The sequence below is a fragment of the Haliaeetus leucocephalus genome, unplaced genomic scaffold (assembly GCF_000737465.1).
Source record: "Haliaeetus leucocephalus isolate CR32 unplaced genomic scaffold, Haliaeetus_leucocephalus-4.0 Scaffold932, whole genome shotgun sequence".
Lineage (NCBI taxonomy): Eukaryota > Metazoa > Chordata > Aves > Accipitriformes > Accipitridae > Haliaeetus > Haliaeetus leucocephalus.
The window spans coordinates 17,119,208-17,145,470 of record NW_010973368.1 but is presented as its reverse complement, the minus strand read 5'-3'; the positions used below and the strand labels follow the sequence as shown (position 1 = coordinate 17,145,470).

The 26,263-nt window shown below is 39.3% G+C and overlaps 1 protein-coding gene across 2 annotated transcripts in view; it reads right to left on the bottom strand.

The window, feature by feature from the left end:
- Positions 1-3,138: 3,138 nt before the first annotated feature.
- Positions 3,139-26,263, bottom strand: part of DYNC1H1 (dynein, cytoplasmic 1, heavy chain 1) — a 47,476-nt gene continuing 24,351 nt past the window's right edge. Inside the window, exons 38-79 of one of the 2 annotated variants that reach the window (XM_010583953.1) lie at positions 25,960-26,193; positions 25,174-25,380; positions 24,966-25,087; positions 24,426-24,591; positions 24,026-24,189; positions 23,620-23,749; positions 22,704-22,837; positions 22,326-22,440; positions 22,037-22,198; positions 21,746-21,960; positions 21,454-21,658; positions 21,142-21,315; positions 20,922-21,041; positions 20,672-20,792; positions 19,866-20,061; positions 19,115-19,232; positions 18,027-18,242; positions 17,256-17,468; positions 16,940-17,067; positions 16,367-16,520; positions 15,414-15,560; positions 15,182-15,332; positions 14,720-14,973; positions 14,415-14,549; positions 14,223-14,317; positions 13,957-14,131; positions 12,432-12,507; positions 11,118-11,278; positions 10,731-10,842; positions 10,588-10,648; positions 10,076-10,199; positions 9,619-9,732; positions 9,155-9,325; positions 8,726-8,943; positions 8,395-8,498; positions 7,782-7,993; positions 6,780-6,933; positions 5,826-5,968; positions 5,256-5,424; positions 4,763-4,890; positions 4,180-4,326; positions 3,139-3,320 (exon numbers count right to left, since the gene is read on the bottom strand). In XM_010583953.1, the coding sequence (XP_010582255.1) occupies positions 4,198-4,326; positions 4,763-4,890; positions 5,256-5,424; positions 5,826-5,968; positions 6,780-6,933; positions 7,782-7,993; positions 8,395-8,498; positions 8,726-8,943; positions 9,155-9,325; positions 9,619-9,732; positions 10,076-10,199; positions 10,588-10,648; positions 10,731-10,842; positions 11,118-11,278; positions 12,432-12,507; positions 13,957-14,131; positions 14,223-14,317; positions 14,415-14,549; positions 14,720-14,973; positions 15,182-15,332; positions 15,414-15,560; positions 16,367-16,520; positions 16,940-17,067; positions 17,256-17,468; positions 18,027-18,242; positions 19,115-19,232; positions 19,866-20,061; positions 20,672-20,792; positions 20,922-21,041; positions 21,142-21,315; positions 21,454-21,658; positions 21,746-21,960; positions 22,037-22,198; positions 22,326-22,440; positions 22,704-22,837; positions 23,620-23,749; positions 24,026-24,189; positions 24,426-24,591; positions 24,966-25,087; positions 25,174-25,380; positions 25,960-26,193 (6,327 nt within the window). In that variant the 3' untranslated portion in view covers positions 3,139-3,320; positions 4,180-4,197. Of the gene's footprint in view, positions 3,321-3,949; positions 4,327-4,762; positions 4,891-5,255; positions 5,425-5,825; positions 5,969-6,779; positions 6,934-7,781; positions 7,994-8,394; positions 8,499-8,725; positions 8,944-9,154; positions 9,326-9,618; positions 9,733-10,075; positions 10,200-10,587; positions 10,649-10,730; positions 10,843-11,117; positions 11,279-12,431; positions 12,508-13,956; positions 14,132-14,222; positions 14,318-14,414; positions 14,550-14,719; positions 14,974-15,181; positions 15,333-15,413; positions 15,561-16,366; positions 16,521-16,939; positions 17,068-17,255; positions 17,469-18,026; positions 18,243-19,114; positions 19,233-19,865; positions 20,062-20,671; positions 20,793-20,921; positions 21,042-21,141; positions 21,316-21,453; positions 21,659-21,745; positions 21,961-22,036; positions 22,199-22,325; positions 22,441-22,703; positions 22,838-23,619; positions 23,750-24,025; positions 24,190-24,425; positions 24,592-24,965; positions 25,088-25,173; positions 25,381-25,959; positions 26,194-26,263 lie in introns of those variants that run through there. The other variant, XM_010583952.1, reaches the window with a different exon arrangement.

Sequence of the window (26,263 nt, the reverse complement as noted above, 5' to 3'; positions counted from 1 at the left end):
AGCCTTGTTCTCAGTGTAGCATCCAAAAATTAAAATATAGGTGGGAACATGTGCATAAACAGAAAAACTTCCAGAGTAAGTCTGTGACTTATGTTGAAGGTGGTTTTAAAGCCCACTGTACGTTGTCTCTTGTATTTTTTAAAGGACAAATAAGCATCCACCATATTTAGAGACCTTTATTTTAGTTTTCAGATCCTTATGATGGTGATTCAGAAGATGCATCCATTCACTCTGACTGTAGCTTGAATTCTTTAAATAGTATAAAAGTTGCACCATGGGTGAACAGTGCCCCAAAAGCAATGGCCTTGGAGCATGCTGATACTTCAGAAGATGGAGAGTCCTTCCCTAAACCTCCAGACTGGCTCTGCCCAGAAACAAAAGTCAGTGAAACTCAGAAAGTAAATGACTGCAAAGAACTCCTGGAACTTCCTAGCCAAGAGAAGGATTTCCTGAGAAGCCTGTTGCATTCATCTGAACTGCCTAGAGCCACAGAAGCCTTTACCTCCCTGTGGCTGACACCTGACCATTCCTTACTGATGAGTATTAACCCTTCAACCTCTGCGGATCACCTTGCAAGCCCAGGTGACAGTGCCCCACAACCCATACTCACAGCTGACTGTGATGGTGCAATGGCCAAACAGCCCCTAATTAAAAGAAAACAAGGGATTCCCATTCCAGAGGGTGCTAGTGAAAAACTAAGAAGAAAGAAATTGCGTGCAACTTAATCTGAGGTATGACTAAATTGTTGGATAAACTGTTTGTTCTGAAGAATGAACCTGGTAGAGATTTCTTTTGCAGATGGTACCTGAACTGAACAAGTGTTAAACAAACTAGCTCAAGCCTGTTACAAATGCAGCTGCACTGTGTACTGTAAGCTTTGAGATCCACCTGAAAAGATGGAATCAACTAAATAAGCTTGGGTGGCAATTTAAGTGAAAACTAGCTGAGGTATGTCCAGAGAATCACACCTAAGCTTTATGCCTGGGTGCTGCTTTGGTGCCTGGGGTCCCTTGAAGCACCAGCCTAACTAACTCCTGTATCTAGCACCTGGAGGCATCTGCTCAGTTTCAGTGTAATTTCAAAAAGGTATTAATTACAAGGGTTTGTTGAGGAGGCAAGGAAGAATGACTGCATGGTTGCAGTTAGTCTTCAATAGCTATAGCTTAGCTCACCTGCTTCATGTCAGGGTTTGGCTCTTTGTATGTCTGAGGGAAGTAGCTGTAGGGTGAATGACCTTACAGGTTTGACTACAAACAACTGAATTGCATTAAGTTGAATTGACTGCAACTAAAGGCAATCTAGCTTTTTTTTTTAAATTTTTCTTCAAACAGGGAGAAGTTGACTTGTGCTATTAACATATCTGTTCCTACCTGTTTTGAATGATGTTTTAGGTATAAGTCTCAGTGTGCCTGCCAGTTTAGAATTTACAATGTGAAGTTGAACACATCAGCTGAAAGCACTCTTCTTCCTTAGTGAGAACAATCACAAGCTGCAGAAGTGGTTCACACAGATGGGAGGCCAGTTAGCAAAAACTGTACCTTTAAAGCCTGGGTAGTCCATTTATGTGGAATGGGAACTACTAGCTATAAAAGTATAATGGTGGCTTGAAATATGATGGGACCAACTACTTGTGAAAGCATTCATTCTGTATGACTGGCAGAGATTTTTAATTTGCAGTGTCTTTCTTAAGGTGGAAAGCCACTCAAGATACTATGTAACTTCTAGCCTTGTACCCTTCCACTAACAGCTGTGTATTTATTTTATTAAAGTAACTTTGCTTTCATCCTTATCCCCAGTCTGGAGATATGGGGGTGTTTTTTAGTCAGCTTGGAAACAAACTGGTTAGAACAATAAGCTTCAGAGGTCTTTGCCCCAAGACACAAGCTACTGTGCTTGCCCTCTGACGTGCCCCAGCAGCAAAGAATGCTGCAGTGAACACAGTCAAGTAAGTTAATTGCAGCAAAACCCCTTGCAGCTATAGCTGTGTGTGTACTGAAGCTAGGCCACAGATCTCTAGAATTAAGGCTTGTGAAAAGCTTCAAAAATATGACATTGTGATGCAGCCAAACCCTTCAGCCCTGTGTCAGGCAAGTTACACCCTTTTAAGTCCTAGCTATCTGCTGAATGGTCTTCAGCCACCTCATCTGAGACTAAATAAAATTGAACTACTGACCTTCAAACTGCAGCCAAGAACCCTAAACTCAGCTACTGAGGATTTCACTTAAACCAGTTATTTAACACAGCATACTGAAAAAAATAATCCACTAGAAAAAAAAAGTACAGGAACAATCAGTAGAGAAAGAAGTTGAAGGGTAAGCCACATGAGACAGTATATATTCAGACATTCAAAGTCTGCTTATTCAGTATGAGAATACAACTGTGGATTAAATTCTGAACTGAAAATGCACCTTTAATTCAGGCCTAATGCAGAAGTTAATGTATAAAGAGCTGAAGAGTTTGGGAAGCTCTAGCTACTTCACGCATATTTGAGATTCTCTTGATATCATTAGTACTGGCTAATAGGTGGAACTGGTTTAACGGAAGATTTTTATAGTAGCTGTAAGCTGGTACCACAGCCCAGGTGCTGAGCTAAGCACAAGATGGAGTTGCTGAAAGAAAGGTGCTAAGAGCTACAACTTGTGCATATTTAAGCTACTACTTCACACTGCAACCAGTATGCAGAACACACCGCTAGCAGGAGGTCTGCTTCCTTACTGTAGAATGTATTTATTTGAAATGATCCTGTAGGGAGTGACAGTATGAATTCCAAATACTAGTATTCTGGTGATGGAAAGGAAAGCAACTTAGAGAAGCTGAACCAGCACAAGGGCACTATGTTATGGCTAAAACTGATCTTCGACAATGCATGCAGTTCCCATCTCTGTTCCTCACAATTGCATACGAGAACTACAGGCAGCAGACAAAGATTACCTGATGCATTGGTCTGGGATTCGTTCTTTATAAGATAATAAAACCAGCCAGGACAGTTCAACCTACAGAGATTAACTATACAAAACACTATGGAGAGCAGGAATTCTCTATTTTAGTAGCTAGTTAGGCATCAGCTGAAACAAGTTATGTGAGGCAGGCTGAGATAACAATTTTTCCTCCCAGTCCAGGCCTGCGCTGTAGAACCACTTACCACAGAAAAAATATTGCAGTTGATGGAGGTTCAGAAAGTCACTGCTTTCATAGGAGAAATTGCTGGAAGGAAGGAGCTCCTGAGATTTCTGTTTTGAGATTGAAAAGCTATGCACCTGTATTCTTCATCTGCATCTTTGAACACTTGGTATTAACCGCTGTTAGAGAGGACAGGTGTTCTGACAGGAGGGCGAGAAGGGTAGAAATGCTTACCCCATGAATTTATCAGAGAAAGCAAGCAAATACCCAAACCATTACAGCAACACAAGCAATTAGCAGGAACTCTCAGCTTTCCTAATTTGCTAACAGTTGGTCACATTTGCATCTCTGAAATAGTACTGTAATTCCTTGTTTAAGCCTTTAATACTATCCTCCTGAGCTTAACGAGACACGAAACTAGAGGCTTATTTCACCACAAAAGCAACTTCGGAAAGAAGCAGCCCTGTGGTCAATAGGACAAGAAAGTCTTGTTTAAGATACTCTAGCTTCTGAATGCATCTCAGCAGCTGTGTAAATGCAGGTTACTTTGAGCAAGAGCCAGTTCATTACAAATAGTTCATGCACTGGCATCAGATACCATAGCAGATAATGTCAGGCTTTGTGTCTTACTGCACTGAAGATTTACATTCCAAGGTTCTTGTTACTGGAGGTTAGCTGAACCAGCTGCTGAGCGAGCTGTGTGAAGGTCACCAGTACGCTTGAATACTGACTTATTACTTGTTATTCTCTGAAAAGATCATAGGTAGTTTTTCCAGACCAAAAAAATCACCGTAAGAATTCTACTTCCAGAAACAGAGAGTCAAAAGTCTTGCTATAGATTTTATTTCATATAACATGATCCATCAAATATCACATCTACCAATAACCATCTAAAGATCTCATTCAATTTTCCTTCGAAGAAATCTAGCCTATCAGCTTTCCAATGCACCGCCCCCTTTCTTTCTAGTCAACTTAATCCATCTAACAACCAGCCTAACCAGGTTACAAAAGTATACAGGTGAATACTACATAGAAGACTGACAATTACTACAGCATTACCAGTTAAAACAAATCTTTTCACTCAGTGCAGAGAACTGCAACACCACGTTCATAGAAGCTACGGGGGTCTTCCTTGGTAGCTATTTCGAAGTCAACCGTGAAAATCAGATCAGCACGAGTGAAGTTCAGATAAACTGGTAAAGTAACCTGGGAAAAAGCATGAATATAAAAGAAGAGTTATGTAAGGTAGCTGAAGAGCATAAGAAGTTTCTATAATACTCCATGCTATTTATGAGATGGGAATTTAGTCTCAGATAACTCAAAAATATAAGAAATAAACCAGGCCCAATAAATTCACCTAAAGCACAGCCTTTTTAAGTATAAATTCAAGTTTTGGCCTGAACAGCATTAATATTTTTGGATGGCTCTCCTTCTTATCTAACTACAAAGGAAAGACCTAGTCAGCACTAGGTCTGTTTGCTGCTAGCCTGGAATTTAGGTACTAAGTGACACTGAGAATATTAGAAAGGAACAATTTGATTTGTGGTGCCTGATAAAAGTATCCATAAAGCTTCAGGAAAAAAATTGCTAGGTATATCTAATTATGAGAGTTCTTCTTAAAATTATTTTTATCAATACTTACAACATTTGCTTTTTTATCAGCATTTGTCTGCTTGATCCAGCGAAGCTGCGTAATGGGCAGTACAGTTGAAATAGCATTCGAAAGTGACAGCTTGTTGTTACTGCATGTAGCTCCCTGAAGCTTCAGGCCTGTAAATTGAAACATGCTTTAGAGTTCTAAGAGCTTTCATACATCCAAACATTGCCTCCCTATGCATCATTTAAGGGCCAAGTCCACTAAATGAGAGGTAAGTATTTCATACTGCAAAATAAAGAGGTGGTAGCAGATATACTATCCAATACCGCTCAAATATACACTGACCTGAGTCTTCAAATTTGTTAGCACTGTAAGTATATCCCTACTAACTAGTATTAAACTGATCTTTAATACACACTTTCTGAAGTTGTTTAACTTTTGCAATGGTATGACCTTTTTCATTTGATATAGCCTATTTAATACCAGAAGCTTCTGAAAATATTTTAGAGCAAGGACCCCTTCTTTCTGCTAAGTTTACCTGTGACTCCAAAACTGCATGCATCCAGTACTGCATTCTGTGTAGTTGTAACGTTGACCTCAAGACAGAGTTCTTCAAGGGACCAACTGTTTGCCTGGGCAACATATTGTCTTGTAGCAGTAATATATGCCTCTGGTACAAACAGGCCACCAAGGCACACGTGGATGTTCTATTTGGAGCGGGGGATTTAAAAAAAAAAAAAAAAAAAAAAAAGAGAAAAAAAGTATATCAGCTTCACTATTAATTAATGATTATCATAAATATTACTTCAGCAACCTATTTACGTTAAGATTTTCCTGCTGCTACTGGAACACTGTGTAACTGCTAAACTGCTTCTTGCTCATAAGGCTACTTCTATCATTCTAAAATACCAAGTTTCCCTCTAATCTGTATGAACAGTTAGCCTGCTAAGCCTCACCATTTTGAGATCAGGAGATACTCAACAGTATTTACAAGCACTGACTGAAGTTGTTTTGCCTGAGGAACTATTTAGAAGCCTTCATGTGAAGGCTCCATGAAGTAGTTACACAGCTCCACCAATAACCTCTAAAAGAAGTCAGCACAAGATACCTTTAGTTCTTTTGCTCCACCAGAAGCAGCTGCCTGGGAAATATTCTGCAGCTGTTTAATGCGCTCACTGAAGTCAGACACCCACTGAATAACAGTCATACCAGCTGGCACTGTGTAATGAGACCAGCTACGAGGCAAAATACCTGTGAAAAATGTGAACAGAATTAAGTTTTGTTTGCATACATGTTAGAATTACACACTATTTTGACACTTCACTTTTTCCTCACAATAGCCATTTAAGACTTGGACCAGGGTATCAGTCAGCCTCTATCATAAAAGGCTCCTTAGTAAGTGAATGCACTTTCAAAGATTACAAAGCAGATGGCCTCCAGGTCTACTATTTATTTAAAATGACATCCAGTTACAGAAACCCTGCAACAGCAACTTCAGTTACACACAGCTATATACTGCAGTAACCGCTCTTCAAGTTTTCACGAAGATTTGAGTTTGTTAGAAAAAAATGAAGAGGTCAAGTATCTGTGTTTCAGGAAATGCTTTTGTTCAAAGCAGACAGCAGATCTTCATGTATTACTAGAAGCAGGATGTCTGTGAAAATTCCACATTTATGTATAATCTTGAAACAGAAGTTTAGTGAACTTGAATATTTTCTAGGAGATTTTTATAGGAGTAATATTACTCACTTTGTGGTATAATAACTTTGCTGCATCACAATTCAGACACTGAAAGAATTTAGTAAGATTTCAGCTTAGAAATTAAGCTGCTGATGTTAACTGTACCAGAAAGCCTGTACCATTAGCTATCTCAACTTGAAATCCCAAACAAAACCAACTGGCATTTTATGCTCGACTCAAAAGTATTGCTTGTATCAAATGGTAAAGTCAGTCCCAATTTTCCTGCCATTTTTTTTTTAAGCTGCTGAGCATAATAGCCTCTAACTTACAGAGTGCAAGAGGTAAAGAGAGCACTGAGAGATGCTAATTTGAATTACCATACCTTTTACCAGTTCATTTATAAGTGTACGCAAATAGTTGGTTTGTTTCTTTTTTCCTTCACACACTTGAACCACATCTGCAAGGTCCTGACGAACATCCTGAAGCAGCTTAGCTCCCATTTTCACCTCTCTCTCAAAGAATCGGAACAAAGGATCCTGATTGTCAAAACATTGAAAGTAAGTTGCAGATCAAAGTTCTTGCTGGAGAACTGCTACAAAAAGCAATCCCAAAATCCTGGATGCACCGACCAGTGACACTGTGACTACAAACATTAAACATGAAGATGCAGTCTATGGTGCAGAAAGTGACTGCAGAGACTGTTTTGCAACCGACAATCTCCTCTCCCTTGGAGAAGCAAGAAAGTAGAAGTCTTAGTTGAATAATTAATGCAGACTGCCTGCTGTAGCTCCTTCCAATCAACTTGAGATTCCTTTTCATCAGCACAAAAGGTTCTCACCTACTATCCCAGAGTAAGTCTTTAGCAGCAGTTGGGCAATCCTGGGCACATGCAACTGGGGAGCTTATTCCCGAGTTAGAGCTTAGGGTACTACTGTCCAGACCTCAATAGTTTCCTCCAGCCCTTGCAATTTCTGTTCCCAGTTAGCAGAAGCTGCTGCTCTATCTCTCCTCACTGACCATCACTAAATTTTAGCAGTAATTAACGTGCACTGGCTGTAGAGGCAATATCATAAGTAGCAGTCAGTGTGCTACAAGTACAACAGGAAGAGCACTTGTTTCTTGGTACCTGATCACAGAGAAGCTTAGAAGCGGTACCCTTAATAGACAGTTTGCCATTGTATTTCTTCAAATAATCCCCCGAAGATATAAACCAACTTTTAAGAGCACTTCAAGAAACCCAGCAGGGCATTACATAGTGTTGGTACAGGTTCTATTGTCCCCCCCAAATAGCTTAATCAGCGCTTGCAAATCACAATGCACTTGTTCCAATGCATCAGAACTTGTGTACTTCCTATGCCCATGTTAGATAAAACTTAGTTCTTACCTTAATGTTTTCCACAGTCCGCTTCAGATGGTTTAGAGTTTGTGGGATAAGGTGAAGCCAGTTAGAGGCTGTGGTATGCAGTGTTCTCATCCAGGCTGGGCGACCATCTGATGTAGAATCAGTTCTTGTCTTCTTCTCAGTTTCTGCATAAGCTAGATCATCCTCATCCTCTAGCATCTGCATTTTCAGCATTTTACTGATCATATCTATGCCTAAAACAGAAGATATGCTGTTAATCAGAGAAGCACTGGCATCAAGATGAAAACATTCTATTACATGCAAGAACTAGCACTTTTCTTTTTCCCTAGTCTAGACCTAAGATTCAGAACTGCCTAGCTGTAAGGTGGCTCCAGAGCTGACAACAAAGCTTTCCAGAATCAAGATGGGAGCTTGACTTCTGAGAGGCTGAACATAACTGCTTTTTTAGTTCACAAGCTATTGGTCAGTTTTTGGACTACTTGAGTGTCTTACCTTGCAGAAGTTAAACCAACTACGTTGAAGGAGGAGGGGAAGGCTATCAACTCTGCAGCAGGATTTATATTTCTCTTCTGCTGTTTAGTTTAAATGGTGGCCTAGTAATCTATGCAAGACATTGTTAAAGTTCTGGTTTTACCTTGTGTGGTGAGAAGAACTTTCTCTGCATTATTTGGCAGGCCCAGCCATGACGGTGTTTGTGTATCTGGCAGCATCTCAACCCACTGGACAAACTCTTCACGCCTGCAAGTCAGAGTTTTAATATTCATTAGAAGGCTTCCCCTATTAGAATGGCAAGGTAATTCTTTGCCTGAAACAAATGTTTACACGGCTAAATTCCAGCACAGAGATACAGGATAGGGTTTTTTTTTTGGGGGGGGGGGGGGGGGGGGGGGGGGGTTTTTTTTTTTTTTTTTTAAATTTAAAAAAAGAGAAGTTGTACATAGAGATCAGGATAAAGAAAAAAATACCTGATTCCATCTGGCATCTGAATATCTTTGTGTCCATCAACTTTGCAAGCCAGTTTGAATTCACTATCAAAACTTAAAGTAGTGAACAGACGTTCCAAGAAAGTGTTTAACAAACGTTGATCAAATTCATTATCAATACGACCTCCATAGATAGACTGTGCCATCAGTGTCTTTAGTGCAGACCAGGGGATTTTATCAGGTGAAATGTTTTGGCGACCCTGTAAGTAAAATGCAATGTAATTAGCAGGAAACAATCCTTTTCACATCTCCTCTGATCGAGGAATCAAATTCAAGAACTAAGTTAAACTGCCATCAGGTTATTTGTGCCTACTCATTTAGCTTACTACATGCTTCCAGGAACAGACTGCTTTACTGAAGATCTTAAGTAATCTAAGTATTACCCATACCTAAGTACACAATACTACTTGCCTTCGCTGTATCATCCAACCATGTGTCTACTGTGTCACAGGCAGATCTCAGATCAGATTCTCCAAATTCATATTTCTTGGACCAACCCAACGGAGCATAGCGCAAGCGCTCTTGGATAATGGCATGGAACCAGGCAAGGAGGAAATACAAACGAGCACGCTCATTTGGAGACTAGGAAGTGCAGAGGGAAAAAAAACAAAACAAAACAAAAACCCACAACTGTTACTCAAGTGAACTGATAAAAATCAAAGGCTGCTAAAAGGCTAGGAAAATATCAGCTTTGATGCTAGATTGCTACCAAAACTGAATATATTCTAGCAACAGAAGAAGCAACTACTACTTTATTTCCATGAGAGAAAAAGCATTCTATGTACATCTTAGAAGCTGAGGTTTTATCATCTAAGGTAAAATTTTAATGAAAACATTCTTCCATTTTCTTTCATCTACACAAACTGCAGCCTTACCTTGCACATTCTAGAAACCGGAATGCTACTGAAAGTCCTCAGCATGTTTGCCTTTACACCAGGAGGAGGTTCAAACACAAAGATTCGGCCAGCACGTAACAAATTCACTGGCACCTAGAAAAAGATCAATAAACTCAAATCCAGCTCCTTTAGCATTCACTAAATTAAATGCCTCTAACAGTACAGTTTGCATTAGCTTCAAAACCTTGTAAGCACACACAGTAAAGTCCTACCTTTCTTTTGCAGGGTAGGGGAAGCAGCAAAAGGAATGGTATGAAGTTTTCAGCTACAATTAAGTTATCAGAAACCAAGGCTAGTAACCACCCTGACAAACATGTATTCTCCTTTTGCTTTACTGCAGAAAGGCAGTCATGAGAAAACCTTCCCCAGGTAGTAGCACTCTTGGCTCTGCAAGCTGGTTACTCTATCAGAGAATCAAATTTCAAATCAACATTACCTTTGGATTAATCTCCATGGTAAGGAAGAGTCTGAAGCAAGCATGGGGTTGTAGGGAATGCAGCTTCTTCTCTAGTTGCATGAGCCAGCCAGGAGCCAGGTGAACGTTCTTCAGCATTACCCATCTGTGAAGTTTTGAAACAGAACAAGTGCTTTTTAGCGTACAGCTTAGGGATCCTGGCTATAATCACCATAAAGAGTAACAGAATATGGTATCTATACTACAGATTTTCCTCCCTTTTAAACCTGTCTTCTACACAGAATCAGTTACTGTATACTGTAAATGGGCTAACTTTCCTGTTTTGCAGATACAACCTATTTCTCTTGAAAATATTTAAATCAAAGAGAAGTTGTGAACAGCTATGCTGAAGTTATTACAAATTTCAGTTCAGAAGATAGTCCCAATTTTTTTTTACTCATAGTTTTACCCATTTAGCCAATAGATTACTTCCCCCTTCCCCTGTTTACCTTTCTACTAGGCAGTATTCTAGCTACAAAGGAGATAGAACTTACCTTCCAGATTTCACTGCTGTGTTTATTGCTTTATCTGCTTGGTTAAACCCTTCAGCAGAACCTAAAAGACAGAGAGGTTGCTAAAGTTCTTACTGCTAACAATTTCATTTATGCTTAGATGATGAAATAAGGTATGTTCTTACCAATAGCAATAGAGGTAATCTGTGTATTCTGCTCAGCTGCAAGGTCTTCAACATGACCACTGGCATCGTAACCAGGCACTGAACACATCAGCACAGGGGTATTAGGTTTCACCTGTTGTCCGAGAAGTTTAAAAGGATACAAATCAGTCACTACATGAATACGAGAATGCAGTAAGCTCAGTCCTTCTTCGCTCTGTCTAGCTAAAGACATTACGCTACTCTTAGTTTTACATTAACAAATAGGAAAACAATCCATTCCTCATACCATGGGAAGAAGCGTAAGTGGAAGAAATGTTCCGGAGGATAGCTTTACTCACTATAGAACTCATGCAAGGTGGCGCTAAGCATTACCTCAGGATTTTAGCCTTTCAAAAACAAGCAGGTTACCTCTGTATCTACAATGTGTGTCAGATCTAAAGGCTGCTCCATAATGGACATGAAAGACTCTCCAAGATTTGTTGAAACAAAGGTATGTGCCATTGCCAACAAACGATCTGGACGGAAGGCCTGGATCAGAAGCAAGCGATGGATGGCCTGTCCAATAGGAGCTGAGAAAAGGAGACAGGATTAAATGGAAAGGTAAGAAAACCATCCTCAACATCTTCCTCTCTTCCAGTTCTCTGTTCAATTTTTCCCATCTTGTTCTGAAGACCAGATATTTAGAAACTCAATTATTGCTTTGAAAGATCTGTTGCAACATCTTAATGGAATGCTTATATTCTGTCTTCACTTTGACAGTCCAAAGAAACTTGCCATCTTCAGTTGGTTTGTTTTCTGCGACATTTTAATTACCTGCTCAATTGCTCATGTTGTGAGCCCTTTAAAAGCCTACCTTGGCAAGATGCTTTTGCATTCTACTGAAATGCTACTGGCTTACAAAATCTACACTCTAGAAGAACTGCCATGAAGTGATTTTAACTTTCAGGGACAATAGATCTCTTCACATCTTCTCAGTCATTCAATAATCTGCTGTTCTGCTAGACTTTGAAGTATTGTATACTTGTCTAGCATGGATAGGATAGGTGACCTAGAGTTGCTTTAGTTAATGGTCAAGCAGCTTTACGGTAGCTAGTAAACACAAGCTTAGAATCCTTAATTTAGAAAGCCACCTCCAGGAATGAGCCCCGAATGATCACAGATGTCAAACACTTCCTAACATTACCTTTCAGACAGGGGAGGAACTGTAAGGCAACAATTACCCTTAAGTTCTAACTCTTAACAAATTAGCACTAACAACTAATGCAGCAAGAATTAATACTTCATGCGTAGATACAACTGCAGGAAGAAACATTCTAGTAGACCAGCCCTGTCCTCAGAAAATCTGTGTCTTGTTTAAAGTATTGAGCTGTTTCCAGATTTGCAATGACTAAGGTTAATCCAAACTATTATGTAATCTAATGAGATTGTAGAAATACGTTTCATCCTTGGTGGAAGACTAGATCACAGGTTGAGGTGCAGGAACCAAGTGTAGTAACTATTGCTTATAAAAGTTTGCTTTTAAAAACAAAATAAGCCAACAAACAAACAAACCGACAAAACCAAACCCACCAGACCTGAGGTTCTTTCACAATCCCAACTTTATCATCTTCCCAGGCATTAAGGTCCAAATTAAAGTTCTACTTTAGAATTGCTTTAAAATCATAGTAGTTGTACTTAGATTAGTACAGTAGGATTGGTTTGGACACTAGTGCAATAACTTACTTGCAGGTTTTTCTTCAGTCCAAAGGTATGGTACAGTCTGCTCTGGTGAACTGCTATCCAGCCAGATACAGAATTGCTATATTGAAAGAAAATGCAAAAAAACTTGAAATGGAGTTTCATGGCAGCAAAAATCTGCTGCAAGGTGCAGGTCCTGTTCATGGTACAAGAGATGTTCAATCTCAGCCTTAAAATCTAGAATTTAATGTACTGCAGAAGTGTTCAGCTACATACCAACTTTCAGCAGGAAACAAAGATTGCTAGGGTAGGGTTGAACTTGGTACAGTCCAAACTCTACTAGCCTTGGTTTGGATTTGCAAACAGATCTTTAAAAATTCTAATGAGTAGCTAAATGTTTAAACAACGAAATGCACAAGTTCATAAGATTTTTCCCCATTTAATGCTCATACCTAATCATCTACCTTTAGAACAAAAATTTAGATTGAGTACCAGATGAAGCATTTGAGCTTCCATCTATGAGTAAGTCTTGAGAAATAAGACAGGGCTAACACTATTAAACAGAAGCACTATTATATTAACAAAATTAAGTCAAACATTAAACTTAGCCCCAAATGTTGTCCAACACTCAACATAGTTCAGTCTTTTCCAAGGCTTATAGACATGTATGGTTTAAGTGTTTCATATATATAAATGGTTTGAACGTTTCCCTGAGCAAGACTGCAACTTGACCACCACATTTATTAAGTTCTCGACTCATTTTTCTTCAATAAATTTCTCCAAGTTCTGTTTTTTTTAAAACAAAAATCCACATCTAAAAGTCAAACTATGCTTCGTCTATTATGCTTTCTTTAGATGTGTCCAATCATTTCACTGATATGCCCTAATTCTGCATTGCCTCCACCACCACTAATTCTAAAGATCTTTACCAAGTCCCAGCCCAAGCTATATGTTATTTTACCCCAGGTTGAAGAGTTTGAGGAAAATTAGCGACACAGCAAGAGAATTCAACTTTAAATATAAAAACTAGGCAGGGCAACCAAACAGGTACTATTTAAGATATGGACATATTTTGGAACATACAGTTTCACAGTCAGGGGACATGTGTATTCTTAGAACACTTCAGTCACGAGAAGGAGCAGAGTGTTCAGCAGCTGAGCACTATCCAAATTTATTCAAAATAATAATGTCCAAGAGCCCACCATTATGATGTTATGTATAGCTAGGGCTGCTCCCCACTACTGCGTAATTATTTCACAATAGCAATACAGTAAAAGACACACAGTATTGGACTTTCTGCTACCACAGGAACCAAAGCTGATCACAAAGTTAGATGAATGGTGAAGCTGCTTCCAAGGCTGAGTGATGAACAATGCTGGTATTTACAACTCAAGTTTCATAGCTGGATTACAAATGAAGTAAGAACATTCATTTCCACAACTAGTCAATCTGTAAGGCTTCCCTTCTCATACTAGAAGAGCTTGCTTGTAAGCGTGAAGCTCTTGAAGCAGACACCTAAAAAGCTTAACCGGATAGTTTAGTGCAGAAATGAACCCTAGCCAACACTCACCTCATCAGCCTGAACTTTTGAAACAAGGTCCTTAAACGCAGGAAGGCAGCTCAACCTCATCATTGCTTCTGTTTGTTCTACAGTCAAACCATTGATTTTGGGGAGAGATGCAGTGTTTAGTACAATCTCCTTCCCTCTCAAGAAGTGCTGGAATTCTGCATCATATGTAGGCTCCCTAATGTAAGGGAAAAGAAGACTTTAGCTAGGTGCCTTCAAGACACCCCTCCCTTTTTCAACTAAAATGAAGCTAGAAAACAAATGTTTACCCAATAGTGCCTTTCAGTTTAATCCGGGCCAACAACATAGCAAATGTTATATGATCTTGATGCAGCATGCCACGTGCCACTCTATTGAAAGCCACCTACCGACAAAACAGTGAAGTTAGCAGCATAAGAGGCCTTGAACTCCAACCCTTCAAAATGATGAAAGAATTACATTTACTGATTAAAACACTGAACCTGAAAGAGATCCTTTGTGATGATTGAGAGACGCTGAGTATGGTCTGTAATTCCCTTCAGGTTCGGGTTCTCATACAAGACATTGTGATAGATGTCCAAGAAAAACTGGAGAGAGTATTGGTACAGGAAATGTATCTGAAAGACACAAGAGTTTGGCTTTTCTCTCTAGAGTCCTGCTGTTTGATAGTCAATGGCTTATGCCTACCAAACTGCAATATGGTAGCCAGGGCTGGAGTTAGGCAGTGCCTATTTAGCTTTGAACAGTAAATATATGAAGCTTCTCTAGGAAGAACAATTCATCCTACCTGTTTCAGTGACTCCATAGTAAAGTAGATACTGCTGCATGCTGTAGAAAGAGGCAAGTACTGCTGAGAAACAGTCTCCACTTCTTGCATGACAATATCAGTCTCTTCTACTTTCCTGGTGACCTCTGCTGCTTCCTTCTTCAGGTTCTCAAGAGTAGTAATGATGGTGTCATCATCCAGGATACGTCCCTTCACTTCATTAAGCGCTTGTAGCAGGGATTTTTCTAACTGACGCAAGCGCAGCTGAAATTCACCTTAATTAGAAGAAAAATTAGGTTACGTATTTTATAGGAGTGTTTGTTTCTAAGAATTATATGAATTGTGTATGCTTTCCCATTGGACATTCTGAAAAAGCAAGAGTATCAGCTATAAAGATATTTCACTATGTATTTCTACAGCTACAGTAAAGCCATTGTATTCTTTTACAACAGGAGGAAGTTACTTTAATTTTGGTAAGCATACCCTGAAGCTTGAGCAGGTCAGAGCGTTTTTCATCAACATCTGGTCTTTCAGCTTTCAGGACTTCATTTAGACACTGGCTCTGTAAGCTGCTGCGAGTTACTGTAAAGTTCACAAATGTAACACGAGAGCAGAGGTCCGGTGGGAATTCAACCTATCACAGGAAACACGAAAAATTTTCTCAGCTCTCTGACACCCTATTTCTACAAACAGGCCAGCCTTTTGTTTTACTTACTGTTGGATCTCTGGTAGAGAGGAAGATAACGAAGGATGGTGACAAATCAATATCTTGGTCTCCCAGAGTAATCAGAACTCTGCCTCCAGTTCTCCGGACTTCACGATTCAGAACAGGATTCAGAACTGGATCATAGCTCTCCACATCCTATAAGCAGAGATGTGTTAAGAGATTCTGTTGCTTGCAAGTGTCTCAAACTAAAAATCCTGGTTCAACTGGGGCTTAAAGCTCTGGTAAGCAAGCAATTTGCAGTTGGTTTGGAATATGGATCATGTTCAGAACATTTTTCCGCTTTAGATTTGTAGTTGAGCTACACAAGCACAGAATTTGGGCTATTAGCATACAAAATCTCAGAAGGGGAGTATTATTAATGGTTGTAATTGTGTTAGTTCTAATCCATAAGCCCTATCCTAAGCAGCACAAGCAACAGTTACTGATCTTGTCTATGAGCTAATCCCTTGTCTTCCCATTTCCATACGAAGAAACAAAAAATATATTCATCTCAAGTGAAAGTCAACTATTCCTACAGTTGCCTATTTCTTTGTATTACCGAAACCTCCTCCTGCTACTCAGAGTACATTTAATTCTAGATAACTAGCTGTATTTAGGTGCTATTATCTATGACAAGAGATAGCATATGGAAACAAAGAAACAGACAAACAGGTTGCATGTCATTTTATAGAGTGGAGGTAAAGAAAGATCATTTCAAAATAAAAGCATTTGATCTTGAAATGGTGGGAAAAGGAAATATGTTCTTTTGATTGTGTATCTCACTAACTGTATTTTTCTCAGATCTAACACCTTGCATATCACTCCGTACTAGTTCACTTGTTAAAATATGGTTTGAAAATAGAGTCATTTGCATCTTACTAACAGAACAATTGCAAACTTTTCTAGTACACAGGGCAAAATTCAAGAATTTTAAACAGTTTTTACACGATCATGCAACTAACCTGGACTAGAAGTGGGTTACCAAATCTCAAGGCACTTTCCAAGTTCTTCCTGAAAGCGTCATCCAAGAAACTAGTACGAGTTATCTTACGGTCTTTATATTCATTCATGATAAACTCTGTAGCTTGCCCAGAGGGATCAATGATCAATGGATACCTAAGTTAGTAATAAAACACTTTCATTATTTGGGTTTTAACTGCAGACAGCCTCTAAGCAGTTTTACGAATTTAGGTTGCATTATTAGTCTCAACTCTAAAAGCTTGTGTATTGAAGAAGTTGGCCAGGTTCAATAATTTATTTCAGTTCAGAGTTTTGAAAGGTAAGTCTGTACTGGGCAACAAAACAACTTCATTTCAAGCCAACTTATTTTAACAGCTAAGCATAACAAAAAAGGCAAGCAAAGACAAATGAGAGTTTTTATGTTTACAACCAGTTGAGAAGCTTTTACAAACATTAGAAGCTCTCACAACAGTGAAACAGTGCTTTGAAAGAGTTACTGTGATTCTCTGATAGGTGCAAAACCCTGCCTGCTGCAAGAACGTTACTTTAGAATTCTACATCTTAGAATGAAATACCTATTAAACCGCTTGAGCATGATGGCGTTCTCAGTGCACAGGTCATCTGCAGGTAGAGAACTTGCTTGCCAGCGAAGCCGCTCATCTGCATTGGAAAGGTACTCTGTCCTTGCAATGTCTGTACGGAACTGCAAGAAGTACATAGAGTTAATATTTGACTAGAGATTCTCCAACTAGCTGGTGAAGACGTTTTGAGTAAATGCAGCTCTACAAGGTATTCTTTTCCAATAGCTCCATTCTTTACTTAGCAATCTTAAAGCTTCTTTTAACTGTTGCAGTAAATTGATTTGCAGTTAACTCGTGACTGTATCTTTACCTGGATATTTGCTTGCTGCAAATGGTGAGACCACGTAGTGAACAGATTCTGACGCATCTGCTGATCAAAGTAGCCAGCATAGGCAATAAAAGCTCCTGAAAGTAAGCAGTCTCCTGCAATAGTAGACATCTGGTTCTTGAAAGTTTCACTTGTCTTCTCCCATCTTTCACGTTCAGCAGAAAGACTCTTCAGAAGAGCTGTGCTACGGTTTACCTAGAAATAAGTGGTGAAGTAGACTCTTTAGATGACAGATTTTTATAGTATTACAAGTCTCTCAGGACACTTAAATATTGACCCAAGTTAAATTTAAAAGCTTGAAATGAAATTAAAGTTGTGTTTCTTCACTTCAGTGTTGATTTATTATGTTGTTTTTAACTGTTATCTTGATGAACTTAAAAGTGCTAAGTACTAGCATAGTAGTGACATGCTAATGATTAGATCAAGTACATAGAGGAATTCTCCCCCTGCCCCCCTCTCCAGTCCAGTCAAGACATTACAATTACACTACACCCATCTGTTTCCAAACACTTTCTACTTATTTTAAGCCTTACGTGAACCGTCTTGTTAATTGACTAGCTACATGAGTTGAGATTTCTAACTCCAGCCAGGTTTCAGTAGCCTAAGAAGCTTCATGACATCCAGAGATGAAACAGACAGCTCAAATGTGCTACACAGAGGAAGCACCCAAGTCCGGTCACAAGTTTGAAGAATGGTTCAGTTTCCAACTGTCAAAAATCAAAGAATGGAAAATTATTGATATATAAGTCTTACCTTTGCTTCCACAGCAGCCAAGTCTGCCTTAATAGCTTGAGCCTCCGAAATCAGTACTGCATATTCTTCTTTGTAACGGGCAATACTGGCCTCAAGATCACGAATCATCTGCTCCACTTCATTTGCTTTCTGTTGGTTGTCTTTGGCATCATCCTCCAGCTTCTGCAGTTCATTGCGTAGCGGTTCCACTCTTTTCAACATATCAGCATAGTTCAGCTGTAAACAGTAAGTAAGACCTTTTTACTTTCTGAAGTGACACGTGTTAACAAGAATCACAGCATTCAGGTATATACTATCAACTGCATCATTTTAAGCTTAGGTACTTTATGACCTGTGTAAGAATTAATATGCTTAATATACACATTATTAATATACACATTAAGTAGCGTATAGCACTGTTTTGCATAAATACTTGACTGTGTGTCTATGCCAGTACTGTGCTAATCTGCCTTTCTTAGTAAAGAATTGAGCATAGCTAAGCCACAGAACAATCAGGATACGGGCTATTGGAAAGATTCAAGCTAAATAGTCTCTCCGCGTCATGCCATTCATAGCAGGCACAGTTTTAACAAGCCAAGCATTCTGCTGTATTGAACCAACAGCAACTAAAACCATTCCTGGATATCTCAGTCTGGGGGCATCTTCCCAAAAGCCTATTCCTTTAGAAAACTAGTCAAGTATTTAAAAGTCTGCCTAAAAGTCCTTGACAGAGCTGCCTGTGAGTGTGCCCCACTCTGAGGCAAGACAAAAACTTATGCAGTCTCTATTAAGAGGACTGCATTACATTTTCCAGTTGAGAACTGTCCTGTCCTGTAGAATGACACTACATACAGCAAGGATCTGCTACTGTTTATGGTAAACCTTAAGTTTCTCGGTGCAAAAGCTGTATAACAATTAGACATTAGTCCTCTGGCACAGTACTACAGGCCCACGATCACTCATCTGAACCATCTACCAATTTCTTTGAAACAAAATATTTTGCAATATTTAGTTGAATAGAGGCAAGTTCAGAGCCTTTAGACATGGTTATATGTCTTCAGGCTCACTCTTTTTACCTTGTGTTTGTTTCCCCACAGTACTGACTTTACCTGTGCAATTGCCCATTTCACCATAGGTCCACAGGCCAGTGATGCTCTGTTTACAATTTCATAGTTGTAACTTGGATTTGACAGATAGTTTTTCTTCATCTTCTCCCGGATGGCATCACTGCAAGGCAAAAGTTTTTAAAGATAGCATGAGTACACTGTCTGTCACCACACAGGTGTTCAGTATCCCATTATCTTGCCTGCCTTCCACAGCCAACATGAACATTTCCTAGCAGTTTTGCTGACTGGTAGCTGGGATGTTTTAATTAGCTCAAGATGTTTCAGAAATTACAGCTTATGGGTGATAAAAGGCATTTAACAAGATTTTAAGATTAGTCACTCACAAATTGCTTAACTCCGCTCAGAAAAATTTGGAGTTGGAAGGGAATTCAGGTGTCTCTAGTCTGACCTTCCCCTCAGATTCAGAACCAGCTAGGTCAGCCTGGATAAAGCCCTCAGCAACCTGGTCTGTTATTGCTGCAAAACTACTTTCAACTAATAACATGGCTTCGGACAGCAACACACTGCTTTGCAACCATGCCTTGAAGTTACTCAACAGCAGCTGTTTTGTCTCAGTTTGCATGATGTACCTTTGCTTCACTAGTCTGTTTCCCATACCATCTACGCATTCACTACGTGCAGGAATAAACCAGTCTCAAAAGAAGTGCTACCAAAGCAATACACAGAGAAAAGTCCAGTTAAGACCCTCCATAGCTTTGTAAATAGTTTATTCATATAAATATGTCACACTTACCTGATTTCCTCAGCAGAGAAGTTAACAATGGTTGGAATGAAGTTCTCTCTCATGATGATGGAACGTATTTGTTTCCAGTCAGTTGTACTTTCACCTAGTAATAGGCAGATGGACTCCAGTGCTAGCTTAACTGCTGCAGGTGGATTAGCCATAGAACGGACCTCTACCAGGTGCTGTTTCTTTATCGACTTCACAGCTAACCAGTGCCAGAAAAATGATGAATGTTGATCAAGAAGAAAACAAACAGTTAGCAAAGTCCATTAAAATACCTTGGATTTGTAAAAATGCTTCAAGATTCTCAAAAGGAATTTGAGGTTATTAGAGAAGCACATACTAGTGCATAACATTCAAACGACTGTATCACAAGATAAACTTCTGTGAATGTCAACTTGCCAACTGGCCACAGGCAACTTATTCTGCTACCTAAAAATGATTCACTTGAAGCAGTGATTCCTCTATCCAGTTTAACAAATGGACAGCTTGACTGTGCGCTGCCTGTCCAGCAATAAGGCATCAGTAGCCTTTCTGATTATGAGCTTTCTTTATGAATACATAGACTGAATAAATAACTAGAGCTGGTCTGCCAGAAACTAAGCCACAAGCCATAAAAGGAGTATCAAGATCAGTACTACAAACAGCACAAAATCACAGCTCAAAGACTAGGAATTTCTTCAACACTGTCTAGCTCAATGCTAAGAGCCTTCACTTTTGTTAAACAGGACCAACTCAGACCACACCAAAACATTCCCATAGACTCCAGTTTTAGATCCAAGACTATAGTGTGATCTCTTCACATGCTAACATACCATTCTGAGCTTCAATGACAGCAGGCTCCACCTTGTCAAGATCTTCTTTCACACTCATCTGCTTGTCTGCAATGACCTCCTGCTGCTTGTGCAGCTGTTCCTGAATCTCCTGGCTCATGACCTAGAAGGAAATTTCACAGACAAAATACTGCTTTTTAGAAGTTGGAACTTCTTCCAGTGTTTGCTCTGCAGGCTCTGTTTCATAAATAAAAATACTTACTATGCGCAGAGATTTAACAAAGATTTTTACCTTTTTCTTCTCAGCTTCCTGCTGATCTTTCACCATCTTTTTCAACTTGTCATTGGCTGCTGCATTCTTCACTTCCAGTTCCTGACTCTTTATTCTTAGGTCACGCCGCAATTCTTCCACCTAAGATAGATTGTAAGATGGGAGAAAGAATTCATATTAAGCACAGAGATATATTTAATCACTCTGGCCTTATAGAGGGCAAAATTTCAAAGATAAGTACCTGATCAACTGTTTCCTTGATTTTTCTAAGACCAACATTCAAATGCATTTGCTGTTCCTCCAATTCACTTCGTTTCTCATTGAACAAGTTGGCATAATGGTTGATGAAGTCTAAATAGTGGCGTGGTGTGATTGCCATGGTTCTGCCTCCTCGTTTTGCCAGACGAGCATTAGCCTTTAGGGAAGAAAAGTTGTAGATTATGCATTGTTTTTATATCTATTTGGATGCCAAAGATCATACTTTTTAGGAAACTGATGCATGATGCTGTGGCCTAGAGATCAGTGTAAGTTAAGCAGTGTAATAATGACATACCTGATGAAGCGTCTGATGAACAAACACACAACTATTAACAATAGCTTCCCTGTGCGATGGTGGTTGTGGTAGCTTATCATACACAACTGGCATGTAATCGGGCACAATATAATTTGGTTTCTCAAGATCCATTTTGCTTGTGAACTCTTTGCCAACTTGGTACAGCGCCTCAGTTGACCAGTCTCCAAACCAGTTCAAGACACACCTGAAATACAAAGCATTTGTGAAGATGTCCCAAAAAGTACCTTTGTTAACAGTACTTGTAATACGTGTTGGAATATACAGCAATTACCTGTTGAAGAGTGCAGGAGAGGTAGCTGCCCTGTCCTTCAGGCCCTCAGAAGATGGATTCATAGTGAACACAACGTGGAGATTGCGAATAACTTGGCTGGTGAACCATTTGTAGAGTTCCTCATGTGAATCTAACATTAAACCTTCTTTCTGTGCTCCTTCTTTACACTGAGTCATGAGGGTGGCATATTCATCTCCTTCAAAGAGACCAGGAACCTAATTCAAAAGATCGCTTTGTTGTAGCTTATAGTTGTAAAAAGGTGCTTTAAGTATTTATTTAGTATCTTCTTACCTCTCCATTGGCTAGGAGAGTGTTCATTCTCTCCAGGAATCCAGAATCCAACACATTTGACTCATCCATTATAAAAGCTATTTTTTCATTTTTACAGCCAGAACGTCTCAATACTGTCCTAAGGTCTTCATCAAAATCTTCACCTGTGTATTTTCTGTGAACCTAGTAAGATTTAACATTGGTTATTAACATTTCGGTTTAGCTTTTAATAGCATATTTTAGCAGTCAATATTTAAGAAATTAAGAGTTTTGACTAACAGGTTTTTTTAAGTTAAACTGGCATACCAACCTTAATTTGGTAGACACTCAAACCGTTCATCCAGGCAACAAATCTTGAGAGGGTTGTTTTCCCTGCTCCGCTGACTCCAATAAGCAGCAAGTGACCCTGTGGCTGACGGAAGATTCTGAAAAAGAACATAACCAAGTATGTTTGATAAGTGTTATCAACTTACTGAAGCTTTTCCTTGAACACCTAAACTTCAAGTTAGTACCAAAACTGACACACCTTTCCAGATAGGATCCTGCTATCTGGAGGCCAGCAGTATATCATCTATGGACAAAAATGGGATCATGCTCCATTCTCATTTACTCTGTCCTCAGGCTACTCTGTTTTAGAAAAAGTCTCTAAATACTATTTATACAAGCAGCAACTGAAGTCTCAACCTACCGGTCAATTCTTAACACATGATCCAAGACTTCATTGAACAAAACAAGTGGTACATCAAGTTCTTCTTCATAAAAGACTTTAAGCCTAGCTTTCACATAGTCTCTTAATTCTTCTTGATCCACTGGAATATAATCCTAAAAGAATCAGTCAATACAGTATGGAATTAAAGATTAAGGGAATTTTGCTTAGGGATCAACTTCTTATGAGTAGATGAAAGCAGAACTATTAGAATACTTAAAGTAGCAATCCTCTACAAAAGCTTAAGAATGCTGCACTCATTTAACTTGCACAGGAACACGTCCACAGCCTATAGTGCCACAGACAGCGGCATGGGCTTTAAACACTGTACCTACCGAACCTACCATAGGTTGAGTCTGTCCTGCCAGTCACCAAAGAGACTGGGAAGTAGCATGACAGACTTACTCCCCTCCCTCACTCCCCCAATTTATTTGAAACAGCCTTTCCTAGCCACTTGCTATTGGTCACAGAGGTGGGTAGCAGGCTAGATGGACTTTTGCCTTGGCCCAGCAGGATTTCTACAGATTGCCCAGCTGGACCACTCCAGATTGCAAGAAACAGTCCACCATAAAATTTATAATATCAGTATTGTTCAAGGGTCACTGCCTTATCCAAGAGACTCCATAAGCAATAACTGTCAGCAACTTTCTGGGAGTGTTATACTGTTCTTGAGAAATAATACTGCCTTTATGTACTGTGGTAGATCTTACAATAGCATCCTTGGCATAACAGCTGTTAACTTTGTGGTAGAGTTCACTTCAGATAATCATAGTAAGAACTTCTTGGAGATCAGTTTAACAAAATGATGCGCACCAATTATCATGTTAATATAGTCATAAGAGCTGCATCACTCAGTTGCTCCCAAACTATTTTTTTTTCCCCCCAAATTTTTACTTGCCTTTGACAGCCAGTTGCTGTATAAGATAGGTCTGCTCATAGCTTTTTCTTTGTCAATATTGGGGAAGTGTTTCAGAGCAACCATATCAATGTTCTCATCAGTCCAGCGTCTCTCCTCATCTTCTACAAGTCTGGATAAAGAAACAAGTCAGTGACCACAAATCCTCTGTTAATGGGAGGATATAATCACATCACATGGCAGGGCTACAACTAAAGTATGTTTCTGCTTTGCACAGATACTACTCCCAAGAGCATCAAGTTAGAGTGTAGGGAAATATTATCATTTGTATTCCAGCTATTTAACACGAAGCACACTGCAGTTTGGTCTTCTAATGAAAATTGGCAAGGAGTGGGGAAAATTAATTTTGAAACTTCTTTTTTTCCTCCCCATCTCATGTTGATTTTACCTGTCTTGGAAGAGACGTAAAGCTTCATGGGCCCAAATCCTGATAAGGCCTTCAACTGGTAAGGTTTCTAGTGGTCTTAATGCTTCAAATATACCTCTCACCCATCGAGTCATTTCACGTGGTGAATAGATGTAGTGTGGCTGTGTATCCTGAGTGAATCTCTCCTAAAAATTTACACTTAATTAGTTACTTCATCCCAAAGTTGCACCATATTTTTTACAGGCCTTGGCATTGCAAGATATTACTTTGCTAGCATCATTCAGTGGCTTTTACCAGAACTCAAGTAATTAGTTGAGTTGTACACATATTATCTGTATGAAAGGCAAACAATGCATGTTAAATGATTCAGCATAAAAGGAAAACTTCTGATTAGAGCTTGGGGTTGTATTTAACAAGTTACCTGAGACATTGTGTAGAATTCTACCATAGCAGCAGTGAGAGGTTCTGCATACGTGCGAAGTGATGGGATCAACCTTAGCATTGCACGATTGAATGTTCCATATATCTGAGTAAGTGAAGCTGGTCCAGGATAGTCCACATAAACCACAGGAACATGTCGTAAAAATCTGAAAGGTTAGCATATTACACAGTTCAGAGAGTAAAATTACAGCCTGTACTATTTCCATTATCTTTTGTCAAAATTAAATAACTGCTTGTTTCAAAATTATCAGCAGTAACTGCAGTTAGTTTGATTGCTCCTTAGTGACTTGGACCAAAAAGCATTCTGAAGTATCCACAGCATTTCAGACAGGTTGAGAAGTGTAACAGTGAGTCCACTGGTTGGCTGTCAGGTAAAGAACCAACTAGGAGTTGGTTTAAAAGCAAGGAACACGATTTCAGCAGAGCTGGTGTTAAACAAGTGTATTAAGAACAGATCACATAGTCAATGCTTCAATTTTGACCCCTATTCTGTTGCTATACAGTTTACTAGATACATTACCTATGTGACAGAGGTTTTCTTCCAGGATCAGTAGGTGGATTACATGCACCAACAAACTGAATTCTCTCCAGTTTCACCCACGTCTGGTCTGATGTACGATAGAATCCTCCATGTTCCACCATCTGGAAATAAAAGTAAAATAAAATCAGTGAACACTGTATTTCCCTGAAAATAACTACAGTATAGTTGGTTACAAAGGAAAACAAACCTGTCTAATGAAGGATATGACTCTCTGTGTGCCATACTTATCCATATCTGGCAAGTTGATTTCATCACAGAACAGCACCAGCCACTTTCCTAACTGAACAGGAGCCAGCACCACTCCATTAGGTGTACGTCTGTACTCACAGTAGTGATCAAAAGTTTTCAAGAGCAGTTCTGGAGTAGTAGCACTAGAAAAGTTGAGTCCAACCACCTTAAGAAAACAGTGAAAAGAAATAGTTAACATACACTAAGGTTTGAAAAAGGGTTTATCAAGAGTCCTGAAAACAGGTGTTGGCTTTCTACAGTGGAAGTACATATACCATCTATATTTCAGGTTACTGCCTGTATACTGTTTGCTTCCCACTGCAGGTTCTCCATTTACCACGCAGCAGTGCCTCCTGCCCAACCTTGTCCTTAGAACATCATAGCTTCATGTAACTGTTACTTCACCTAAATACACTGAAGGACAAGAACTATTCCTAAACATTACCACAGGTTTTAAAATACTAAATGGAGGAATGCTCCTGTATTATTGAAGCGGCAAAGGAAGGAAGTAGCTTTTAGGTTAAGGATCTTGAGACATAAATTTTAGATTCTGCTCAACATAATTTTTTTTTTGCTATGTATACACATGACTGACTGAGGTGGAGGTATCACCGAATTCTGGCTAGCAAATCATTTCCATGCTAAATCAAGACTCCTTTAATCTTTAAGAAGATTAAAGACTTGTTACTACTCCGTAATTCACACATACGTGCAGGCATGCATACACACACACTGTCTTGTGTACCTCCATATCAGGCAGAGCTCTGAGAGCACTGAAGAGGGTCATGGTCTTTCCAGAACCTGGTGGGCCACACAGTACTAGAGGTTTGTGTTCTGCCAGCCAAGTATACAGCAATGCTTCATGGCGAACTGTATCTAGGGTTGGTACTACAACATCAGGAGCTGCAACTTTGTGTGTTTCAACTTCAATTTGAGGAACCTTGGATTGCCACGGCACCCATTCACCTGTAATGGACACCTAGGAGCACAAAAACATGATCAGACAATTTAGAAAAGGAATATAGCTCAACCTTAGTTAAAATATTTTT